Source organism: Polistes dominula, unplaced genomic scaffold (genome assembly GCF_049000335.1).
Source record: "Polistes dominula isolate Pdom_NZ unplaced genomic scaffold, Pdom_raw_medaka contig_77, whole genome shotgun sequence".
Lineage (NCBI taxonomy): Eukaryota > Metazoa > Arthropoda > Insecta > Hymenoptera > Vespidae > Polistes > Polistes dominula.
The window spans coordinates 7,712,501-7,739,595 of NW_028301152.1; the positions used below are offsets into that span (position 1 = coordinate 7,712,501).

At 28.2% G+C, this 27,095-nt stretch overlaps 2 protein-coding genes and 1 long non-coding RNA gene across 3 annotated transcripts in view; 2 read left to right on the plus strand and 1 right to left on the minus strand.

The window, feature by feature from the left end:
• The window catches only part of Ror (tyrosine-protein kinase transmembrane receptor Ror), a 244,764-nt gene extending 224,611 nt beyond the window's left edge, over positions 1–20,153 (plus strand). The window contains 11 exon segments of the mRNA XM_015325750.2: positions 14,466–14,559; positions 15,638–15,870; positions 15,873–15,901; positions 15,993–16,117; positions 16,191–16,744; positions 16,846–17,070; positions 17,164–17,297; positions 17,370–17,586; positions 17,674–18,015; positions 18,097–18,365; positions 18,440–20,153. Coding sequence (XP_015181236.2) covers positions 14,466–14,559; positions 15,638–15,870; positions 15,873–15,901; positions 15,993–16,117; positions 16,191–16,744; positions 16,846–17,070; positions 17,164–17,297; positions 17,370–17,586; positions 17,674–18,015; positions 18,097–18,365; positions 18,440–19,138 — 2,921 coding nt within the window. The 3' untranslated portion in view covers positions 19,139–20,153.
• On the minus strand, positions 9,880–14,562 carry LOC149030722 (uncharacterized). The gene is made up of 3 exons (XR_016178407.1): positions 14,425–14,562; positions 13,459–14,104; positions 9,880–13,324 (listed from the first exon to the last, which is right to left on the minus strand). It is a non-coding gene; the product is annotated as an uncharacterized LOC149030722 (long non-coding RNA).
• Positions 20,154–20,358: 205 nt separating the features above from the next.
• On the plus strand, positions 20,359–27,003 carry LOC107068874 (glutamate receptor ionotropic, kainate glr-3). Its single transcript, XM_089177990.1, has 7 exons — positions 20,359–23,170; positions 23,900–23,994; positions 24,075–24,248; positions 24,481–24,707; positions 25,257–25,474; positions 25,902–26,155; positions 26,556–27,003. Exons 1-7 carry the CDS (start codon positions 22,952–22,954, stop codon positions 26,806–26,808), a joined length of 1,440 nt encoding a protein of 479 aa, XP_089034116.1. The 5' UTR covers positions 20,359–22,951; the 3' UTR covers positions 26,809–27,003.
• The last annotated feature ends 92 nt before the right edge of the window (positions 27,004–27,095 follow it).

Sequence of the window (27,095 nt, forward strand, 5' to 3'; positions counted from 1 at the left end):
TCTATCTCTCTCCCTCCCTCTTATTCTCTTGAGATTACGAGAATATCGTATTGGAGGTGAAAGCTCGAAGGCTTCTATCACTTCTGTCACGATGATATAAACTTTCCAAACTAGATATGTAATTACACGCTCTCTAAGGAAACGTTCCTATATACGCAACTCACGTACACACATTCAACACTACTACATATTATATACCAACTTTAATTATGTAATTACACCGCGTATCTAAGTACTTACATCCCAACTACGTGATACCAAGATCGTTCCTTTCAAACCTGAAAGACAGAGACAGAAATACAGAGAACAGAGTAAACGAGAGAAAGAAAAAAAATATCAAAAGAGAAAGAGAGAGAGAGAAAGAGATAAAGATAGAAAGAGAGTGAGATTGAATCTTTCGGAAAAGTTTCCTCGTTGTTCAAGATTCTCCGTTCAATTAAAAACTTTTCGTGAAGCGAGTCCGCAATAAGCAAACTCTTCTTCTCTCGTTAACGGTCTAGATAGATAATAAATCCTAGAAAGGGGATCGGTTTAAGAGCTTGATCGGCTTTTACCTTTAATCCACCAACCGATCGTACGGATCAATGATTATTGTTGGTACTACTACTAGTGTTAGATATTTCTCTCACTTTAACCCTCTTTTTTTCCCTCTCTATTGAGTTTTCAATTCAATGGATAATCTCTTTTCAAACTTTACGATAAAACGTCTTTAAAAATGGTTTTTAAGATTATTCGTGTTTAATGATCCCTCATCATTCATTGTTTAATATTCTAACTCAACTAATTTGAAAGGATTTTTTTGAGCACTTTTTTCTTTTTAGTTTTTTTGTAGACTTCTCAAATCCTAAAGATTCTATCCCCCTTGATCTACGTTATCTTCTACATTCCCCTATCTTCCTATCTTTCTTTTCCTTTAGGTTTTTTTTTCTTTATTCACTAATACAGAGAAAGGTTACTCACCAACTGTTCGCCCTCTCAGTCCTATAGGATACATACATATATACCTTCTTCTACCTGCCTCAGGCAACACTCTCAACGATAACCTCAACGTGATTTCGTTTCCCTTTAAGCAGCTGACGTTTTCGCGCGAATCTCGACTCTCTTATCTCCTTATCCTACTCCCTAACTTCTCTTTTACGTCAGAAAAAGAAAAAAATATACACACAGGAGAGAAACGGCGAAAGAAGAAAAAAGAATGGAAAATAAAAACAGAGCCAAGCGTGAAATAATAATTTTGTACTAAAAAAAAATAAGTAAAAACTTTCATCGTCGTCATTTTTTTTTTTTACTCGCAAAGTACGGTTAAAAGTTCGCAAACGTTGTTGCTTATGTGTTTTATTTTTTCTTTCTTTTTACGGTTTGTTATTTTTATGGTTTAGTGAATTTTCATACGATTAAAATAATATTGAGAATAATTTATTATTATTATAAATAACAGAGTTATCTCCTTAAATTTTCATTTTGAATGAATGTTCTATAATTGTTATTTTTAAGTTTTAATTTGAGCAAGATTAAAACTGATAAGGAATCAAAATACTTGTATTGATAATACGATTATTTTTCGTATTGGTTTTTTATTGCGAATTTTTAGATTTGATATTATTTTAGGTTATGTTTCAGTTCGATGCACCAATAACTTTTATTTTTCGGTTCTGTGACTAAATGAACCTTAACTGATACAAAAACCGAAAAACCCAATAATTTTCACACCAATATACGACCGATATAAAATCCAAAACCAATAAACAACACCCATAACAATTAAAAGAAATTCTTGATTCTTGTAATTAATCTAAAATCCGAAACAACACTAAAACGTTTATCCAACCTCAAACAACAAAACATTGATATAACTCTCCTCAATATTATAACACCAATAATCAAAAAAATCTTTCCTAACCTCTAAAACAAAAGATTCTTTAGTAAACTTTGAATTCAAACTATATCAGTTCTCATAACTATTCCAAAACCAAGACCAAACCTTTCTATTTAACTTGTGACAACAAAGTATTGAGACCTCGTCAATATTGTCACGATAATGATCAAATATCTCTTCTAATCTTCAAAAACAGAAGATTCCCTAGAGAATCTTATAGTTAGATTAGAACTGTTTCAATGGATTTAGGGAATACACATACGACAAGGACAGACTAAGAGAGTACAAAACCAAGAGAGAGAGAGAGATGGTAGAGAAGATCGTTACATCGTATAGCCTTGTCCTTGTCCTCGTCCTCTTAGTCGTCGGTAAGCGATGAAGATTCATGCGAGATTACACGAAATGCGGATTGTTGAGTCCTTTAATCCCAGCTTTTAGAGGGACCACGCTTGTTATCCCAGGATCTATGTACGAGCATACAGTATCCGTATAACACCAACTACTATACCTTCTATCTACCCCCCTTCAACCCCTTTATCCCTCTACTATTCCCTCACCCCACTTACGTTCTCTAGGCACTCTATCTAAGCACTCGGCTCTACACCCACACATCTACATCTACATCTACACGCACCTGCCCACACATACACATATATACCTTTGCATATACACAAAAGTGATACGTGCCTTTGCGGTACTCTCACAGACCGGAAAAAGCGTGATTCGCTTTGCGATCTCACCGATAACATCCTCTTATCGTCCTCCATTCTCGACTAGAAACGATAACGATAATACGTGCACGTGCAACCACGTTATATTCTATGTATATTAAAGTTAAAGAGAGGGGCACACAGAGATTGGGATGGATTGTGGGTGTAGGTGTAGGTGTGGGTGCTTGCCTGATGGGAGGAATAAATGAATGAGTTCGAACGAAGCTTCTGATAATACGCGAAAGATTTATAAAGATAAATTACTCATTTCTTAACTGTGAATGACCAGTATAGTCCTGGTAGAAAATTTATTGAAGAATACATCAAACGCTTAACATTGTTAATCAAAGTTACCTGATATATTCACTGAACAAAAGCACAAATAATTCCTAATGAGGAATGCATTGCTTAATAGTAATTAAACTAGCTTTATAACCTCCTACTAAACAAATTAGCATAATGTATTTACTGAACAAAATACATAGTTTATTCAATAGAAAAAAAACAAATCAATAGATTGGATTGTAAACTGTTAGAAGAAGATTGACTAAATAAATACGAAAATAAACATTTATTTCCTTTTAATATTAAAATACGAAAGACTTCTTCTCCGATCCAATATAATCCTTTAAACGAGTCGTAGTAAAATGTTAAAGAGTATACAAATTTCAAGAATTAAACCCAGGAGATTGACGTTACGTTTACCGAAATATCGATTTTGATCTGACTGATTGATGTTGTTGTATCTCGTATAGACAGGAAAGGGAGAGATACGTCATCCTTTACAGTGTGTCCATCGTGGTCCATTAGAACAGAAACTCTTCAGAGTATGTGAGAGAATGAGAGGAAGGGTGAAAGAGGGGAGTAGGGGGAGGTAGGATTATACACATGTGTATACAAATACATATACATAAAATGAGAGAAAGGGTTTGGTGCGATCGCAAAACCAACGGAAAGAGGTGGTGGGTTGAGGGTGGAGTATTGGGTGAAGGGGGGTGAGTTAGCTATAGGTTCGGTGGTTTTGGAAAGTGGGAAAACGGATAAATTGGGAATGGTATGGGGTTGGTTGGTTGGTTGGTTGGTCGGTTGGTAGTACGGCCTCTCGGCATCGACATTTTGGGATAATCCCAAGGCCACGCAACGGCCCGTGGAAACGCTCACGCATCCATGGACGATAGTAAATCGCTCGACTGTGTAAACTATGCAACCGAGCACCGGTCATGTATTTATTAAACATGGCCACTACGTCTCCCTCTCCCTCTCCCTCTCCCTCTCCCTCTCCCTCTCCCACTTCCACTCTCACTCTCTCCGACAAACCTTCTCCCTACCGGACATCACCTACCCTCACTGCCACCCCTTTTCGTTGCCCGGGGACCATCTCACCCTCGTATCTTTCTCTTTCTCTCTTTTTCCCTTTCTGTTTTTCTGTATTCCATTCGTACCTTCTAGCCACGTATGCTTCCGTGAATTGTATATAGATTGGCTTTTCTCTATCTATATATCTATCTGTCTTTATTTCTCTCACGCGATTCACGAGTTAACGGTAAATTTACTGACAGTTTATGTGCGGTAAATCTGTGGTATCAAAATCATATTTGAATATGAGTTTATATATTTACTTTAACGGTAGGATTATATTTAAACTTGTCTAAATTATTATTGGTTAAAGTTTAGGGAGTTTGTATTATTTTTGATGTTTCGTTTTAATATACGCATGGGTGGTAATATATATTTTATTTTTATCTAGAACAAAAAAAACAGCTTATTTATCAATAGTGTTAAAGTCATATTTTTTAAGCGAGCTATCAAATTTGGATTAAACTCTAGACTTATCTAAATTTGTCTAAATGATAGATTGAAATTTAGGGAGTCTAGATTATTTTTTTAGGTTTAATTTTAGTTTACATATGGATAATATATTTCTTTATCTAAAAAAAGAAACAACAAAAACAGCTTATGTGTATTTATCAGTGATGTCAAACTCATATTTGCACAATGGTTTCACGTATTTGGTTTTACACTAGGATTATTCAAACTTGTTAAAATAATTTTTTAAAACAAAATTATCATTAAAGATTTATTTTTCTTTAAAAAAGATACTTTATGATCAGTAATTTTTATTTTGATCTTTTAAAAATAAGTATTCATTAATTTTAGTATTAAAAGTCTTAGTCTAGACAGTAGACGAAAAAAATAAGGGTCAGCTTAAAAAAATTTCAGCCAGCAAAAAAAAATGTATGAAAATAAAGGTCTTTTATATACTATCAACCCTTCAAACTTCACAGGTCACATCCCCAGATTTAACTACCACGTGTTTGACACCACACACTGATGTAAATATATACTTATATTAAATATATTTATATCATAACTGATCAAATTACAAACATTTAACAAATAATATTTTTTATAATAATTAATTTAATATTAACTAAAAGAAAATAAATAAAATAAGTTATATATAATTGTTATAATAATAACTTTGAACACAAAATATTAATTTTAAATTAAAACTAAATTAAAATATTAATTCTAAATTAAAACTAAATTAAAAACCAAATTAAACAAGTAATATTTTATTTATAACAAAATAATCTAAAACAGAAAATTTTCATTTTATATTAAAAATCCGATTTAACAAATAGCATTTCTTTATAATAATAAATTTCTTATTAACCTGATTAATAAATAAAACAATTTATATATCCAACTTTCATATCACAAATTGAATATAAATCATAAAAGGAAATGAAATGAAATGAATTGAGAAAGTATAACAGAATAATCTTAAACGTAGAATTCAAAATTGAAATTGAAAACCGATCCTTTAAACGATCATGATGTGGTGTAAAATAACAAGGATATTATCGTGTTATTATCGGAACGTATTCTAGTATCCACATTGATTTATAAATTGTATATACCTAAAATACTGTACATAACATAGGTGGTATCATTTATAATGTTCATCGAGTAATTGATTTCCCCTTTCTATATACACACGTAATACTAATTAGGTAGATACATCCTCGTTTAATAAAACGTCAATTAAATTAGTAAAGAAGTCGACAACGTATCATGTTACTAATCACGTTCACTTTATACTCTCGTTAATTATCTTGCTAAGTAATTCGATGTGGACCAGTATCATGAAATCAATCACTATACTACTTTGATTTAATAATTTAACATTACTGAAAGAATTTATTTCAAAAACTAAAGCTAAAGTTACTTAAAAGTAAAGTTAGACTTTTTTTTGACCCCTAAAAGGATTATTCTGTTAAAATTGTCCTTAATTTTCTTTTGGGACAAGGCAACGTACACTCGTGGAAAATCAAGGAACAAAGGGCGCAAATATTCCCCAACACCTACTCGTTTTCCTACCAACACTAACACACACACACACACACACACACACTTGCATTTCACGATAATTCTCTGTTGGTAAAACAGTGAAAGAGAGAGAGAAAGAGAGAGAGAATACACAAGGTTACTGTTAGTTCGTATATTTACACAGAAAATTTGTACGGTCCATAATCGAATTTTATGCGTCGGACACCTTTTTGCATACGTCATTAAGCCTGATGGCAACAACGAACAAATGTTAATGATCGGACCCCCCGAACCTCTCAACACGATAGTTAGAATCGTCAACGTGGTTACAATGAATGCATTTAACTATACATATATACAATATATACATATATTTTGAAATTATTTATATTATATTCTAAATTGTACACACACACATTTAATAATAATATATTAAGTATTAAGTATTTATTATTTAGTATATATTTATTATTAGAGACCAAATTATTTAATTGTATTGAATATGAACAAACTTATGATATGTTAAATGTAGACGTTTGTTATGTACGTGCATATGTACAATACTATTTTTCTGTTTATTTCATGTTTAAACAATCTATCGTACAATAATAAATTTCCATTAAATTTTAAGAAACTTTATATTAGATTAGACATATTTTGGAAAATATAATAACATAAGAGAGATAAAGAAGAAAAAAAAGTGACACTTATATATGATACTTTTATACCAGTCCCAAATGGAAGATGAGAGTATGTTTAATGTGTAGATAGGCGAAAACGAAAGGGGTCTAGTTTTATTATAATTTCATGTAATTCTGCTAATGGAGATTAGCCGTCGGTAGATGGCCGTAGAATAATATTAAGGAAAAGCTTTTCTTTCTCTTTCTCTCTCTCTCTCTCTCTCTCTCTCTCTCTCTCTTTCTCTTATCTTCTTTTTCTTTCGTATATACACGCATATACCCTTTTATTTTTTCTAAAGGACGAAACGCGAATTTAAACCTTAATCCACCTTAATATGCACCAGGATTATTTTTCATGGCTCGCATCTTTGTCAGACTAACCATTAGAAAATGGTTCCCTACTCTAACGGTTTTAGTCTCAACGGTGAGCCAAACTGTGGGTCTCCTTGAAAAATGCATGCTACGCCGAAATTTTAAGATAATTCTCACGTTGTCTCTCTTCTCTCTCTCTCTCTCTCTCTTTCTCTCTCTCTTTCTATCTTTTTTTTTTAACCAGATATCGCAGCATCCCACTATTAAAGCTAATCCGATTCTCTCCACCGCTAAGATATCCTCCTTTTTATTGTTACTACTCTTCTAGGGATTGGTGTATTTTTCGTTGTTGAAAGAACAATTATCTGAACCAATTATTAAGATTTTTATTTACGCAAAATCTGTGATAATTTTTATTTAATTGTATATAGTGATTTATACAATAGGACAATGTATTATGATGATTAATTCTATTGCTTCATATTTTGATATTTTTATAATGTTATTCTAATTATTTTTATTAACAATAGATTATTTATTAATCTCGACAAATATTTAATAATTATTAATTAATTATTAGTAACTTAACACATTTTCAACTCACAAAAATATTCGGACAATGTTTATTCGTCACTTATTCAATGTAATTTAATATTTAATGAATCATAATTTATAATTATTTTGTTTTAGAATATGTCGTAATACGTTTTTGCATTTTATTTAGAATTTTTTAACACTATTCTATTGTTTATAATTCGGTCATTCATTTACAATTCTACATTTGCATTTTTTATTTTCGGTACTTTGAAATAAATTATTTTTCAAGTATATTCAAGAATAAAATAATCATGCTTTAGTTGTCAAATATTTTTAATATTTACTGTTATATATATATATATATATATATATATATATATATATATATATATATATATATTTTTTTTATATTATATTATATTATATTAACCCTCATATCTTGATGCGTTATGCTAAATTTATGCTAATTAAATTGTCCACTTAAAGCTGTTCTATTTTAAGAACAAAGTTCATAGTCAAGTGCAATTTTATTTTATCTTTCATTTAACCCTTTCTTTTTTATACATCTTTTGTTTAACATGATAAAAAAAAAAGGAATCACAAAAATGTATGTATATTGAGTAAAAATATGCGAAGATAATTCAATATACGGTTTATTAATTGAGATTTTTGAATTTTCAATTTTCCTATCGGATATATCTCCCACAGTCTATCCCAATAGTGGTTTAGCACGAAATTCGATATCACCACGGAATTTCGACGATTTTGTGGTCACCGATAATTGTCTCGATTTGAGTTTATCGATACATTCATTTCACTTAATATTTTAAGATTTTATATAATTAGATTTATTCTTTTTCAATAAATTATCAAAATTAACTGTATTTCAATTTAGAATATTTAACATGAATTTTTTTTTTTTTTTTTGAAAACAATGTTTTAAACGAATAAATGCTACTTTCTTTTTTTGCAACTTATTTATATATATAGAATCAACAACTGTTAGGTTGATTAATATATTGTATATAATTATTATTATACAAATATATGTATCATAATCTTTTAGTTCTTACTTTGAACCGTACAGAAAAGAAAAATAAAAGAGAAGGAAAGATTAATGAAAGAAAAAAAAATATATATAAGAAAATACCTAACATCCCATTCGATCTTATACTGAACCCTTTTCACAGAAGTCGAGAAGCATTAATCCACCCCTTACATACCACCAGCAAGAGAAACTTTCATTTGATCTTTCCTTCTCTCGAAGTTCGATCGATCTTTCTAAAGAATTATCTCTAGAGTAATCCATGCGATTCCGTGAGATCGTAATCGCGTTCGGTGCCTTCTCCTATTCCTTCTCTCTCCCTATCTCTCTCTCTCTCTCTCTCTCTCTCTCTTTCTCTCTCTCTCTTTATGGCAAATTACCGGAGAAACGGTTGCAAGGGAACACGCCACCCTGAAATGCTGCTGTCTCGTGCATACGTTACGAGTCGTCCTTTTAAAGACGAACAGAGAGAGAGAGAGATATTCTGTGTGTGTGGGTGTGTTTGTGTGTATGTATATGAGAGAGAGAGAGAGAGAGAGAGAAAGAGTAACACTTTACAAAGAGAGAAGAGAAAGAGAGTAGTGGGTAGCAAGAAAGTGACAGTGAAAGAGAAAGAGATTGAGAGAATGTATGTGTGTGTGTGTGTGAAAAAGAGCGAGAGAGAGAAGATTTGTCTTTGATAATCAACGGATGTCCCATCCATCTTGGTCAAAGGGGTCAACACTTTTCCGTGAGCGACAGCACCGGTCGCAGTACGGCTAAATGCATTATTCATGAACTCGGTCTGGTAAGTGTTGTCCGAAATTCAATTCAGTAGTGTGCCCCACGAAGACCGTGTACGTGATTTGCCTCCCACTGGACGAACCAACCAACGAAGAGAAGCCAAAAGATGAAGAAGAGGTTACTACCAAGAGAAAACCATACTTACACTTATGTTATACTTTACTTTCTGTACTCATGTGTATGGACGCACGCGCGAGCGTGTGTGTGTCTGTGTGTGATGTTATTTGTCTATTCAAGTTCCCTTTAATCCAACTATTGAACGATATATTTACTTACAATCGAATTTCGAGTAATTTAAATGATGAATCTTATTTTTTTTTTTTTAGTAGAATTTGTAGATGTATGTGTGATAATAATTATGATAATGAATTAAGTTAAATAATTAATATTATTAATTTCATTATTTTGTTTATAGTATTGCAATTATAATATATATATATATATATATTATAATTTTATTAAAATATAAATAATAAAATTTATTTTTCAATTTTTATTGAATAATTATATATACAAAATAATCTTTTATTTCATTATATCTATATATAGAAACTTTCAAAAATATATACAAATTCATTGTTTATAAAAAATTAGTTAATAAACTACAATTTCACAAGATTTTATTTTAAATTGATTGGTATACAAATACTTTTTACACCCACTGTATGTAATTACAACTTTCCTGCAAAACTAATTATCGAATATATACATTTAAATGTATATAACTGGTGACAATTTTTTCTGTAATTTTTCCCTCTCCTTCCATGTTTATTTATTTTTCTTTTCCTCCTGAATACTGACTCTCGTAATAGTGTAAAACCACGCGATACTAGTCATGATACATGAGCCGGAATATGGTTTCGTTTCATTGGACGACATTAGGCTAGATTACATTACCTTCTTCGTAATGTCACAACGAACGTCGTAAGTTAATGGTTTATTTTATCATCCTCCCTACTTTAATGCTTATCTACCTTTTCCTTAGAACCTACGAGCTTTCGTATTTTTATATTACTTTTGTGATACTATATAGATGCACATACATGTAGTATGCGCATGTGTGTGAACTTAGGACACATAGAAATATTGTATTATTACGAGAAGCTTCGTAGTTTTTATCGTTTCTATTACTCAAACCTTTTAAACGAACTTTTATATATATGTACATATATAGTCCCATTACTTTCCCAGTTTTTCATTCTGACGTAAAATCATTGACCATCGTGTCATATTTGCTCATTATTAAGTGTAAAAAGAGAACTTACTGTTGCGTTACGAGAAAAAACCATAAGTTTTATCCCTGAACGTTGGACATTGAGTAACTTGAAAGATTAATTACTAAAAAAAAGATAATAATATAAAAAAATAATAAAGAAAGTTAAAAATTAATTTTATATTACAAGAATTTTTCACGTAAGAATAATAAATGATTCAAAGTATTGACTTAAAATTGTAATCGAGAAAAAAAAATAATGAAAAGGAAGAAGAGATAAATCAATGAAATTGTAATTTCGATAATTTAAATGAAAATTAAAATAATGAATGATTATAAATATAAAACTAGTGTAATTAAAAAGAATAAAATAAAAAAACAGAAAAAAGGGGAAAGAGAAAGGGTGGAAAAAAAATAATAAAAAAAAGAAAAAGTGTAGGTAGAACGAAGTACAACTCGAGTATAGAAAGAGGATGGAAGAGGGAGGTTATTAATGACTACGACTCTGCTTATCTCTTCCACTTCCTGTTCGCGATACATAATGCCTTGGATCGACTACGTGGTGTGTCGTTCGCACGAGACGTAACGACACAGGACGCATCACGTATCTCCCTCAACCACAAATACAAACAAACATATAGAGAAAGAAAGAGAAAAAAATGTATATAAGTATTACAAGTGTCTATATATATAGTGTGTGTGTGTGTGTGTGTGTGTGTGTTTATGTATGTGTGTATGTGTTGTTTGTATTTGAAAATTTATCATCGGAAATGAACGAAGAAGCAACGAAAGAAAATCTTAGTCCTCACCGTGAAAGGACACAACAAACTTGTTCCAAAGAGATCTAAAAGAAAAATAAATTAATGCGTTTAAGATGGAAAGGGAGAGAGAGAGAGAAAGAGATCTTATCTTTCGTCTACATCAGATGACTGCAGAAGATCAATCAATGTTACTCAAAGATAAAACACGATCTCTCTTTAATGTCGAGTGACATTGGAACTTTAATTTCTTTCGCATCTTGTTAAATTCGAATTTGCTTTTTCTGATATTATCTTTTGATATTTGTCCCTTTATTTCTTTGGGTGTGTTTTTATTAGGGTGAATGTTTCTATATATACCCTCTTTTTTTCTAATAATATTTATTTTATATAAAAAAAATGACTAATATTTGTAATAAAATGTTTGTCAATCCTGGCACACGTTAATGACAAAATAATAATTTAATCGTACTAAACAAAAAATATTTCTAAAATACTGATGAAAAATGTTAAAAAATATTTATCGAATAAATATAAATTAAACAAAAATATTAATACAATAATAATATAATACGCAACCCCCTGACGCAACTCTGACACACGTTAATGAAAAAAAAAATAATTTAATTATACCAAACCAAAAATTTTTTCTAAAATACTGACGAAAAATGTTACAAAATATTTATCGAATAAATATAAATTAAACAAAAATATTAATACAATAATACTCCTACCAACTTACGTAATAATTCTTGATAATTAAAAGAAATATTTGAATTATTGCAATTAAATAATTACTTATTGATTAAACAAAATATCCTACATATAAACTTATCATTTATTTTACGAAATATTGATAAAAAAAATATTGATCGAATAGATCGAACTATTACTCTCACTTGAATTCGAAACATTGGGAGTAAGAAACGTATGCGTAGATTTTACAAGGAACGATTTATATCTCCCTCTCCCTCTTTCTCTCTCTCTCTCACTCTAACTCTGTACTCCTCGAACATTCGATGTAAGCAGGGATTGAGACGAATTCAGCGAGGCGTGACAAAGTGCCCCTTCGATCAACCGATCGTGAGATATCGTGAGACAAGGTATGTTACGAGAGGGGGGAGATCTGATCTCTCTCTACAACTCCTCATGGACCCCACCCTCTCTTTTTTTCACCCACGCTTATACACACATATGTACACACTATACCAACCAACACGTGCAGAACCGAACCAGCTAGCTGTTGTCTTACTCTCTTTCATTTTGTTTTTTCAAGAGGTTGGACGACAAAAAGAAAAGACCAAAAGTGAACAACAAATTTCACGTATTGCGAGTTGGAAATACTTTTATTCTATTTTCCTATTCTATTTTCATTTCATTCTTTCTCTTTTTCCCTTCCTTCCTTTCTTCCCTATTACAGATGACTACATTTTTATATATATCTTAAAAGTTATATTTTTATAAATCACCCAGGAAATTTCCTGTCAACCCAAATATATGCGACTTTTATTCGCATAAGGATGAAAAAAAAAATTAACTAAACCACGAATTGGAGGGGGATACCCTCCTCTACGGTTTAAGTTAATACTGAGTGACATTTCAAACGACTACAGTACACGTACCTATTCCTACGTAGTTGGCAGACTAAATGGGGGCCCAACGATTTTTCTGGTATTATAATGGACGAAACTTTCACAAAAAGGAGGAACCACATCAAACGGTTTTCTTGGCTTCCACCTCTCTTCTTCCACTTGCTCCAACCCTCCCCCTTAACCATCCCCCTACCCTGATATATGTCTTTCTCTTTCTATTCAGCCATCCCTTTTCAAATTCTACCAAAAGAGAAAGCAATTTTGTACGGTAATCGTTTGGGTTTATTATAGTGGAATTGGTTTTTAGGGAGACGCCCTATATATTTGTCCTCTCTTCGTGAACTCCTCCTCCTCCTCCTCCTTCTTCTTTTACTTTTACTTTTTCGTCTTTTTTTCTTCTTTATTTCCTATCTCTTTCTATTTTCTTCTTATTTCTATTTCTCTCCCCGTTCTCTTTCAAATACAGAATCAGTTGGTACAGTAGCCTAAAGCAAATAATATCAAAAATCTGAATCTACCCTCGAATATGAACCACCAAGGGGACTCTATTTCTTCTATACCGTTACTATACAGTACTACAGTGAATCATGACTACCTCAAAGTAAATAACTGAACGTACCTCTTAGTAACTTGTAGTATATAGGTACACACTCCTATATTTGTATTTTAGAAAGTACCTAAGATTTCTCGTTTCCCTTTTTGTTTTCTATTTCGTGTGTGAGAAAAAGGAAAAGGGATGAGGGAAAAACAAAAAGAAAAAAAAAGAACTGGAACGTAATGGGTAGAAACAAAAGGGGAGTAACTTCCATTATATTTGAAAACTACATGGGTACTACAAAGGACATCAGTTTTATGCGAGCTCTGCTTTTTTACAACAACGAGAGAGTATATAGTATATGTAACTCATAACTAAAGTTACAGTAACTGTATATAAAAAGAAAAGAGAGAAACAAGAGGTGGGAGAAAGGAGGAACAAGGGGAATGAGCAAAGGATATCGCGGTAAGATGATATTACACTTAAATTGAGTCGTGGAAGATGATACGAAGCGTCAAGCTTTGAAGTTTTCTCCTTCATCTTTGCTTCTATCATCGTAAATGTACTTCCCTTATCTTCCTTTTCTTTTGGACATCTAATAAATGAATATACCGTACTACTTTTATAAATATATATATATCGTTTTATCGTCAAATACATGCTCTCTCTCTCTCTCTCTCTCTCTCTCTCTCTTTCTCTCTCTCTCTTCGATTAAACGAAAAATCTGAAACTAATTTTTTGATAATCATCGAAGTTTTGAATTTCACGCCATAGTTAATTGTAATAAATAATCAAATACATTCTATTTATTTGATAAATATTTTTGAATAAATAATTAGAATATATATAGAATAATAATTTATAAGTATTATAATCATTTTAATTATCAAAAATAAATATAAGAATTATATTTAAATTATAAACAAAAAAACAAATTAATCTAAGAATTATCTATAAATGCATAATAATTAAAATTAATATAAAAAAAAGTAATAATATTAATACACACAAAAACATGAAAATAATTAATATTACTTGAATTTTTCTTACATTATATTTTTAATTATTAATAAAAAACCTTTTTTTTGTAGCTCCAGTAAGCCCAATTGTTCATTCCGATAATCCAACATCAAACACCGACGAATTTTCATCCGGATTACCAGCTGGTTCTAGTTTTATCGAAGGGTAATCATTACTTTATTCATTTTTTTATTTATATATATTTTTATTCACTTATTTATACGTTCTTTATAGATTTTAATTTTAATTTATATTTTATTGACCGGATAGTATTGCGCGTCTCTTGAAATTCACAATTGACAAGTAAAATGATATTGCGCATGCGCAGTAAGAAACGCGCGATAACCCCTTTCTAACAACCCTTAAGCACGCAGAATTCTAGTTTACCGATGGCCTCCGCGAGTGTGGTGTTAAATGATTTATGTGTTTTTAACGCTTGATATATATTAAATGTTTTGATAATTAAATTTACAATAATGAAGCTACTATTGTACCTAGCATTGTTAAATAATACATGTATTTTTATACGAGCGTTATACATCGGCAATAATCTTACTAACTTTTCGGAAAGAAGGTGACGCTATATTCATTATTAACCTTTATTATTATTCGCGACAAAAAGTTATATAAAAACAATGTATTATGTCATTTTATTTTTTGTTTATAATAAATACTTAAAAAGAATATATTATTATTGTTATCTTTTTCATAAAATGTTTCTTCAAATAAGTTTATTTTAATTTCAAAATAAGGTTATGTCTCATGTTTTTGTTTATGTTTTGTAAAACATGACGTTTTCTGAGATATGAATATTTTTTCTTTTTGTTATTTTTATTTGTAATTATATTATTATTGTTGTTTATAATTATTCATAATATAAGGTTATGTAATAATTTTTTTCAAATAAATTCATTTAAAAAAACAATATTATATTTTTATTATTATTCTTATCTTTGTCTAATTTATTCTAACTTTGTTTATATTTACCTTATTATTTATTATTATTATTCATTATTATTCATAGTATGAGGTTATGTATATATAATAATTTTATTTTAAGTAAATATATATAAAATAATATTATTATTCTTATATTTGTTAAATTTATTTTAATTTCTAAATAGGGTTAGGTTTCATACTTTTATTTATGTTTTGTAAAAGATGTATTATGATGATGACATGTTATGATGAATATGAAAATAAAATAAATTTAAGAATATTTTGTAATATTCGTATTTTTTAGAATGGATAATACTAACAGACTGGACATCTCAGGGATTGGTATGTCAACGCCACACATCTCTCATCTGGCACCAACAAATTCTTTGAATGTATTATCACCTAGTCCACAACCGACTAGTTCCCAGTCAAGCACTGTGGATTTTAGTACACTCAGTGGCCTTAAAAACGTCAATATACAAGTACCATCGGGTATGGTCAATTTTGCTGGATTTCCTGGTATGAATTCAATACCTGGAAAAAAGACAATCATGAAGGAACTTGCGAAGTAAATTTTTCCACTTCTTACAAAATAATTATTTAATAAAATAAAGACACTGTATTATAATATCTTGTATGTTTGGATTTTGATTTTATAGACCTACGTAGGTAAAACCTGTGCACAATTTGTTGGAAATCAGACCGTTTACATTTTGTATCCAATGACGCAGAAATTACTCGAAGACAAATTGATTCAAGCTTTCGGTGTTATAAACTTTTCTAAGTAAGTACTTCATTAATTAATTAACTTTTCTTATCAAGAAATATTGAAACTAATAGTAATTACATTTTTATAGCGATTTATCTTCCAATTGTGAAAGCTATGCCAAACCGTCGTTATGTTACTCAACGTTTCCTATTTGTCGAAATCCACCAAATAATCCTAAACCAAAGAATAGTGAATTCTCTGAATTCAGTAGTAAATTGTTTAATCGCCTTCAATCAAATCAAGAAGAACATTTAGAAGACGGTGAAGGAGAGGACTCCGTAGATGAATATGCAAGAACACATGGACTACGTAAAAAAAGAAATCCTACACTAGGTCCTGGTTTTGAATTTAATCCAAGCAAGGAAAGAAAAGGAGGTAATCAGAAAATAATCAATCAAAGCTATGGAGACAATCGTTCGTCAAATAAAAATGAGATGAATCGAAAATTACGAAGAATATGTCGCGAGGAATGTGAATTGTTGGAAAATGAATTATGTAGAACGGAATATGCTATAGCAAAAAGACATCCACTTATCGGACAAGTGCCTTTACTCGAATGTTCTGACTTACCGCTCAAAGGCAGTCCAGAAGCTCAAGATTGTTTGAGCGTTAGTATTTCTACTGAAAATGATGTACAAGAAAGTTAGTATTGTTATTATTATTATTACAAATTATTAGGCCATTAAATACGAAATTTCTATGCTTACAAATAAATACATGTATTTGTATATTTAATTTAATAGACGAATACTGTTATTGGGGTAACGGAGAATCTTATCGAGGTGCTGTGAATACCAGCATTAGTGGTAGACCTTGTTTGAAATGGTCTCATCTATTAATGATTCATAAATACCCTGTTTGGCGACATTCTTATTGTAGAAATCCAAGCGGTCAAGATTTACAACCTTGGTGTTTTGTTGACGCTAATAATAGAATGCAAAAAGAATTTTGTCATATACCTAAATGTGGTAAGTTATCGTATGATGTATTACACATATACACATACACATATGACTAATCAATTTAATTAAAATGAATAATTTATCATTTTTATTTTACAGTTGAAAATTTGTGGATTTATGGAGTTGTTGGTTTTGTACTAATGGGAGGGTTTGTTACTATAATTATTTGTTATTGCTGTTGCTACAGAAGTAGAAAGTCCAGAAGACAAATGAATCATTTACCCTCGAATAAAGTTAGTACAAAAAGTATTTAATAATCAATAATCTCAAATAATTGTATATTTTACTAAATATTTTGTTTGTAGATGTTAACTGGAATACAGTGCGACAAAAACATATATGATGGAAGACGCAGTGCTACGCAACCAATGGAAATGAGTTCTTCTTTAGCTGGACCCGGTAACACGACTCCAGGTACAGGAACATTAAGTAGTGGTAGTAGTAGAACTTCGAATAACAGAGTACCTCAATTTACCACAAACAACGTGGTATTATTACAAGAACTTGGAGAAGGTGCTTTTGGTAAATACAAAATTTATATATCTGTAAATTAATTTACATTTTACATATAGAAATAATAATAATATTTTACTTGCATTTTTTTGACAGGAAAAGTATATAAAGGCGAGCTACAAACTGGTAATAAATGCGAACCACCAATATACGTTGCTGTAAAAACTCTAAAAGAAAATGCAAGTCCAAAAACACAAAGTGATTTTAAAAGAGAAGTCGATCTCATGACGGATCTTCGACATCCAAATATAATCTGTTTGTTAGGTGTTATATTAAAAGGAGAACCGATGTGTATGTTATTCGAATATATGACGCAAGGAGATTTACATGAATTTTTAATCTGTCATTCACCAAGATCAGATGTTCCATTGAATAATGTAACTGGAAAGATATTAGAACAACCAGAGTTTCTTCATATTGCATTGCAAATAGCTTCTGGTAAGTCAAAGCTAATTTCAAATGAAGTCTAATTGATTAGTTTAATTTGTAATTTCTTATTCATTGTGAATATTTTTCTAGGTATGGAATATTTGGCCAGTCATCACTACGTTCATCGAGATTTAGCTGCTAGAAATTGTTTAGTAGGAGACAACTTGACAGTGAAAATTTCTGATTTTGGATTGTCTCGTGATATTTATAGTAGTGACTATTACAGAGTTCAATCTAAGAGTTTATTACCAGTTCGATGGATGCCACCTGAGTCAATTTTATATGGAAAATTCACTACGGAATCAGATGTTTGGAGTTTTGGTGTTGTATTATGGGAAATTTATAGTTATGGGTTACAAGTAAGTAATTATTATTTATAAATTTCTTTTTGCATACACAAGAATTCCTTTCTAAATTTTATTTTTCTTTGTAGCCATATTATGGGTACAACAATCAAGAAGTAATCGACATGATACGTTCTCGTCAATTACTACCATGTCCAGAAGATTGTCCAACGATGATCTATAGTTTGATGATAGAATGTTGGCACGAAGTAGCCAATCGAAGGCCACAGTTTCCAGAAATTCATCACCGTCTACACAATTGGTATATGAATCAAACATATTTAAGCGATTTTTGCAACGAATCGATAACCAGTTATTCTGGTAGTAGTCATAAAAGCACGAATAAAACAAATTCCACACAACTGTCAGCACCAATTTACAAAGGTGATCAAAAGGATCAAATGTTTAAAAGCAACATGGATTCATTGGTATGCAATTTAAATGATCACAATAATGCCATGAAGTTACATCAACAAAACTTTTCAAATGTTGTTGAATCGATCGAACAAAGATCTGCTTGTATCTTTAACGAACATAGTACACCAGCAAAGACTGTTAATTACCAACCACCTCCAAATACAAATATTAATTTAAACGACTATGATGAAAAACAGTGTTGCTCACCTAAACTAAGCGGTGCAAAGAAAGTTTTACCTTCTGTTCCTCAACCAATAATAGGTAAAACAAACGCATCTAATGGCACGAGACCAATGCAAAACGGTGCACAATTAGTTGTCAGGTTACCAGATCCAAGCAAAGTTACAACTGAAACCAGGGTATCTAAGTGAAAATAAAACGATTATTTCTAAAAGACTTATAACTGAGAAGACACATTTCTATAATAATGCATTTATATGTTTTCACAAGCAAAGTGAAATCGCATTTGAAATAAGTCGACGTTTGATCCGATGAATTCATGATCATATATATATGTCATGTGATATTTTATAAATTATATTTACTTAGCTCCTGTAAAATGACTCGAGGTGTTTTTTTAATATTTTTTTGTTTATTGTCACCTTTTTTTACAACTAACATGCGAATATTTCCGCGTTATCCCAATGATTGTATTCAGGAGAAATATTTCAACTTAACATACGGAAAGTTTTTATATTCGTATTAAATATTGTTTTGTATTGAATGAGTACGGAAACATAAAAGAAAAAAATGTTTATTGTTAATAAATAATTAGAGAGATTTCAGTGTACGTTTAATTCTGAGAATTCTGACATAAACACAATTTTCTTGGAAACGAAAATTGAAAAACGTAAAAGTGTTACTCGATTCTCTTCGACTTTTTTTCTATATGTAAAAATATCATTACCTGTTATGCTGAATCTTGTATATATACTATATATAACGTATTTAAATAATGAAATAATTATTTCTCCTTAATACAATATATATTAATATACTGCCAAAATATTTATTAAATGATATGGACTGAACCATCATGGATGAATTTTCCCATATATTTAACAATAAGATATATACATGAACTTTGTAATTCGAATTCTCTATCTTTGAATAATCTATTTATAAATAATCTTTTTAAAAGGCTGGTTTTATATATCACTTTTTTAATTATATTATTATTATTATTTTTTATTATTATTATTATTATTATTATTATTATTATTATTATTATTATTATTATTATTATTATTCGCTCTGTAATAAGAGGTTGTGAAGCATTTGACTGTGTATCACGTATATATACACATATATGATTATGTTTAAAATATGTGTTATAATTTAAAGTTTCCTAAAAAAATTACTCACATGTTTTATGATATATATGTACATTAATTATATATATTAGGGTGGGTAAAAAAATCAATTATTTTTTTTTACAAGCGACAAGGAAAATGGGTTGCTAGACACCTTAAAAACTCTCACCAAATATGAGCTTTTAATTTTAATAGGAAGATTCTCCGTATCGCAGTTATTTATTTTTCCTCAGTCCCATAGAATAAAATTCATACCTCATCATTAATTGATTGTACAGAAAAATGTTCTGGAAGAATTTTGTAGGAAATTTAATGCTCTACAAAAAAGGTATCTTATATTTTTCCGTAAACCTCACCATTTGAATGATATTGAAGACTTAAGTTTGATTATTTTCAGACAAATTTCATTTTTGTTTATGAATTTTATAACTCGACAATAAATGACTATTATAAAATGCGCAATACAAATTTTTGTAGGAATTTAACTGCTCTATGAAAATTTCTTATGTTTTGGCGATTAAATTAAGCGTTCAAAAGATATTCATCATCAAACTTCCATGTGTACTGATTTAAAAAATTTTTGATTAGATATTCGAAAAAATTCAATTTAATACTTACACATAAAAAAACTTGAAAAATATTTTGAAGTTTCTCAGTTGATAAAAACTAAAATTCGTGTAAATTTTCTCAAAACTTATAAATTAAATTGAAATTTTCCGAATATCTAATTTAATCGCCAAAACATAAGAAATTTTCATAGAGCAGTTAGTTTCCTACAAAAATTTGTATTGCGCATTTTATAATAGTCATTTATTGTCGAGTTATAAAATTCATAAACAAAAATGAAATTTGTCTGAAAATAATCAAACTTAAGTCTTCAATATCATTCAAATGGTGAGGTTTACGGAAAAAATATAAGATACCTTTTTTGTAGAGCATTAAATTTCCTACAAAATTCTTCCAGAACATTTTTCTGTACAATCAATTAATGATGAGGTATGAATTTTATTCTATTGCACTGAGAAAACAATAAAAAACTGCGATGCGAAGGATCTTCCTATTAAAATTAAGAGCTCATATTTGGTGAGAATTTTTTTAAGGTGTTTAGCAACCCATTTTTCCGTTTCACTTGTAAAAAAAAAATAATTGATTTTTTTGACCCACCCTAATATATATATACATATACTCGTTCTTTTATATACGTATAATACATAATTAGCGTGCTGCATCTCCATAATCTATAAGACGATCAGATTTATAATTTTAAAAGTATCGTCAAGGTACAATTAAGCTAATCGTCGAACATATTTAATGTTCTAATAAGGAAGTACCATTTGTCCTCGTAAAAATAGTAAAACGATGTTAATATAAATTAATGCTGCCATTTGTGTGTATAAAAAAAAAAAAAAAAAAAAAACAAGAAAATATAAGAAGAAAAAAGAAATGACAAAAAAAGAAAAAAAAATTATGCGATTTCATACCATGTATGTGTATAGAACCGTAGAATGGTATACAAGTTTTAAAATGCGCTAACTAACTAAGATAAGATCTTAGAATTTGTTAGAAAAAATATCGTCTAACACAATGAAATTTAGAAACGAGAGAGTGACTGACTAAGATTGTATTATACTTTTTTATCATTTTTCTATTACGAGAAACGTAGGAATCGTTTCGTCAGGGTTTAAAAAAAATATTAGAAGGAATGAAAAAAAGAAAAAAAAATTACAAAAACAAAAGAATTTAATAAATAAAGAAATAAATGTCGCGAGTTCAGCGCGCCATCATGGCGAAATTGAAAATTCGAATCTTGAATCATTTGTTTTTTTCTTTTTTTGAATTTGTCGAAGACCAAAATAAACAATATTATTAGGTTTTATTTTTTATCAATTTTTCGATGTAAAAACATAATTTATTTAAGTTATTTATATTTAAACGTGAAAGAAATATTTTGTAAAACAATAAAACATTGTTTTATTTCCTATGCAAAAAAAATATTAATATATAAATAAAACTAACGATTTCGTACTTTATGGTGTTAAATATATTCGTATTTGTTGTGTTAAATTAACTTCAACTTATTATTATAAATACAAATATATATTTTTTCTTATTATGAATATTTATTATATTTGAAAATTGGATAGCGCGTTGGGTTTAAGACGATAAATAAATATCTAATCTTAATTTGATTGAACGTATTAAGAATTACTGCGTTTCTTATATTAAAAAGAAGAAAAGAATTAAAAAAAAAAAGACAAAAAATAAAAGAACTTTTTTAAAAACTATCGAGAATCTGTAACGCGTGATTTGTAATAATAAAACTGTTTTCGTACTTTTTATTATAGACGCATCGAGTAAGTTTTAGTATCTAAGTTAATTTATACATATATATATACACACAATAAATATATACATATATATACACTATAAATTTATATATGTATATATTTATAACGTTTATAAATAAATAAAAAAATATATATATATATAAACAATATATATATTAAATCAAGTATAATATACAATTAATGTTTTTTTGTATATATAATGTGTTAGTTATATACCCTTTCGTATATGCATTAGATAAATATTTCCTTACTTTCACACACATTTTTCTTGTTATTTTTTTTTTTAAACATAATCACGGCATAATGGAGGTAAAAAGCTTTATCGCTATCGAACGTATTTTTTTTTTCTATCAGGCATATACAATCTTGACACATCCGTTCATTAGAGTGTGAAACATGAAGTAATCATTTCAAATACCGTTCAATACTTTGCTATACATTTTTCAGGTCACTATTCTATTTTCTAACTAACATAATAATTCAATAGAGAAAAAAACATAACATAAACAAAAGAACCTTTACAATGATCGTTCGAATTTTCTTCATCCTTACGATCCTTCAATATTTTTTTAACAATTGTCTTGCAGTGAGTGGTTTGATATGGGACAAAAGACAACAAAATTTTGTGCAATTGTATTCTATACCAAAATTTGCAATCTTACATGCGGAAGCACGTGAGAAAAATCGACAAACAGAATTGTATCATTTCGATCGTAAACCTATAAGAGTAACTTATTATGAGGTTTGTATATGTTTATTTTATATTTGTTAATAATTATAATGTTATATGCATTTATTTGATATTTTTATTTGTGTAATTTATACTATACGAGTTATATTTCAATATATTTGATAGAGGAAAATGTTTCTTTACATTTAAATGCAAAAATGAAATAGATTTTGTTCGTATTTTATTTTTAGTCTATTCTAAAATAGGTTTCAAATTGTTTTATATGATTAATGTTTAGATTTTTATTGATATCATTTTATTTTACATTTTTAATTTTATCTTTTATACAGAATCATCCCCTACTCGTTTGTACTAACTTGTTATATAAATATATATATGTTATAACAACTGATCATTTATACTACAATTTGATATTTTATTATAAATACAGGTTATTTATTTAAAATACTAATTTAAACATTTTTACACATATTTACTGATAAGTAGATAACAGTTTTACGAAATTTATCTAATTAAATGTAAATTAAATATTTTTCGTTTTGTAATATTTTGAAACACTTAGGTTTCAATTATTTATTAATTATTTTTCTACTTTGTAACTAACATAAGCATATTTATTTTACAAAAACAATTGTATTATTGTAATTTGTAAATAAATTTAAAAAATAAGGTGTAACAAAATATGCATGTCAAATGTTTCAAATTATTATCGTAATTTGATATTTTAAAAAATATTTATAATTAATTATCATTGTAAATGATGATTCTTATTTGATTTAGGCTTCTCATATGACCATGTTCTACGAAAATGATACCAAAATTACAGGTTTAGCAGGTGATTTGTGGACAATTCTTTCCGAATATTTAAATTTTACGTACGTATCAGAAATCAAATGATTTCTATTATAAATATCACGGTAATTTGATTATCAGATTTTATTTGATTTATTCGTAGATTAATACCAGTAAAAAGTCCGATTTTTTCATTCGGTAAACTTTTACCAAATGGTTCTTACGATGGGATTATGGGTATGTTTCAACGAAATGAAACTGACGTCATTTTGCGAACCGGAGAATATAAATTTCAACAAAATAATATGGTTTATACCATGCCCATTTACAAAACAGGGTAATTTTTAGTTAAATTTCTAAAATTTAAAAAAAATATATAAATTAAATTGAAATACAAATTAATTAATTAACAAGTTTTATCATTATGGTTTATACGTTTCATTATTAAAATAAATTAAAATTCAATTTCATTTGTAAAATGGTTGAATTTCAATTCGAATTTCATGTAAAAATTTGTAAAATAATTTTTAATTTATTTTATTATTTATATTCTTGTATTTGTTTTTCAGATATAATTTAATTATCCGTCCAAAATTGTATTACGATAATATGTGGTTAATATCAATGTTTTCACCCAACACTTGGTACTTCATTATATCAATATTCGTGATTCTAAGTCTTTTCGGTTTTTTGGCGCAAAAAATAACTATAATTAATCCTAAAGAATATAAAAATAATGTGAATTTCAACTTAAGTGATCACATCTTCCACACATTTGCTATAATGTGTTCGCAAGGTAAAAATAAATGGAAAATATCGATTAATCGATAATTTTATTCTTTCGTATTATTTGTTCGTAATATTTGTTGCAAAATATCGAATTTTATAAATCTTTAACTAATCTTTAAATTAATAATAAATTTAATTATTTTCAAGTAATTATAAAGTAAATGTAATTTTTTGAATTTTAATTGGATTTGATATTTCAAATTTGTACAAAAATAAATTAAAAAATTGAAAAGTAAACAATTTGAGAAGCTCTGTTCTAAATAATAAAAAAATAATTTTTATAAAATAATATTATACAGTATCTATAATATAATATAATAATTAATAGATAATACAATAATTAAAAATAAATATAAAATTAAAAAATAATAAAAAAATAAATAATTATAATATATATTAATTTTAAAAATAATTAAATTTAAAAATAATTTTATATATATATATATATATATATATATATATATATATATATATATATATATATATATATATATATTAATTATTAATTAAAATATAAAACAGTGATATATGAAATAAAAATATTATTTTCTTCAAGGTTATCTTCCAAAAGATTTCTTCGACAAATTCAAGATACTCACTTATTCGAAGAATATTTTCTCTTGGTTAATTTTCCTAACATTTAGCTCCAATTTGATTTATCAAATGACTAATAGAAAAATGATACCACCGTTTTACAATATAACACATTTATTTCATAAAACAGATTATGTAATCATCAGTTTCCTTGGGTCAATGGTTCACGATGAATTCAAGGTATGAAATTAATTAATTTATGTAAATTTAATTAATTTTTCTATTATTCATATACCAGGTTAACCACCTAACTTTATTTTCTCCAATATTTCACTTATTTTTCATTTGATGTATAAATTAATAGTTAAATACTTTTGATATAATTATAAACAATATACAAGATATATCGTCATACTTAATTAACTGAAATATTTCGGAAAAATATTAAATTCAAGATTATTTTTCGTAAAACGAATAGTCAACAAACTATGAATTGATTTTTCTGGAAAGTGTTTAAAATACACATGTATCTTTTTTTCTTTTCAGTCATCTCAGGTCATTCGTCATAAAAAATTATTTTTCATAATAATTCATAAAATATTTTAAATGTATAAAGCTTATGTAATAAATTTGATACATAAAAATATATATTTAATTTATATTTTAGACTCGAATAAAACAACATTTTCAAACTAATCCTAAATGGAACAATCGAGTACAATACGTGGCAAAAAATCAAGATTTGTTTACACAAGTTTGTCAAACTGAAGACAAATATGCGATATTTGTAGTACAAGACATATATATAGTGTCAAGTAGATACATTTGTACTTTAATTCCTGTAGGAAAGCTTTATTTTGAAACGTGGATTACTTTTGGGATACAAAAACATCTTCCTTACAAACGTACGATCGATGTGGCGTAAGTTTTTAAATTTAGAAAAATTAATTATTTAATTATTTTTTTTTAATTAATAATATAAGCGAGCATTGAGGGGGAAAAATAGATATAAAATCAAAATTGTTAGTACAAGGTTTTGTTTTTGAAAAAAAAAAATTTATTTGAAGTACAAACTTAATAAATTAAATAAATAATAAATTAAATAAAATAATAAATTAAATAAATTAAATAAAAATGTACAAACTTATTTTTCTTCGAAAAACAAAGCTTTGTCTAAACAAATTGTATTCTATATTTTCAATATTTAATTTTTCCATGTAAAATCACAACTTCCCCGCTCCCCCTTCGTTACTTGTATTTTTAATTCTAATTATAGAAGATTCTGTATGTATATTGTACTTATATATTAATTTATTTGTAGGATCATAAAAATGCACGAAGTTGGATTGATCGACAAATTTAAAGATTCTTGGTTGTTTATAAAACTTGACAACAAGATAAAGACTGAATTTCAAAAGATCGATTTCAATCAAATATATGTAATATTTATCATTTTATCGATAGGATTTATAATATCCTTAATAGTACTTGCTATGGAACATATTATTTTTTATTATGAATCGAAACAAGATATGAGAAAAAAACGCGTTAAAAGAAAAGGTTTAAAATATTAATACAAATAAAATTAATGCATTTACAAAATATGTTATTAAGCTTATATGTGTGTTATTGTCAAAGTAACAAATTTGTTAATTTATAAAATACTCATAATTAATTTAATCCTGAAATAATTATGCTAACATGTTTAACATGTCTGGTTTGGTTTGGTTTGGTTTGGTTTGGTTTGGTCTGGTGGCACTTAATGGTATAAACAAAAATTGTATTTAAATATAGTTTTATATTTAGAATATAGTTTATATTTACATATTTAATTATTAATATTTTAGTTTTATATTTAAAT

Excerpts from the sequence above, each read along its gene's own strand:
- LOC107068874 (XM_089177990.1), top strand. The coding sequence starts at position 22,952 with ATGATCGTTCGAATTTTCTTCATCCTTACGATCCTTCAATATTTTTTT. Across the intron at positions 24,249-24,480 it reads ATGCCCATTTACAAAACAGG|ATATAATTTAATTATCCGTC; the intron begins GTAATTTTTAGT and ends TTTGTTTTTCAG. Across the intron at positions 25,475-25,901 it reads TGGTTCACGATGAATTCAAG|ACTCGAATAAAACAACATTT; the intron begins GTATGAAATTAA and ends TTTATATTTTAG.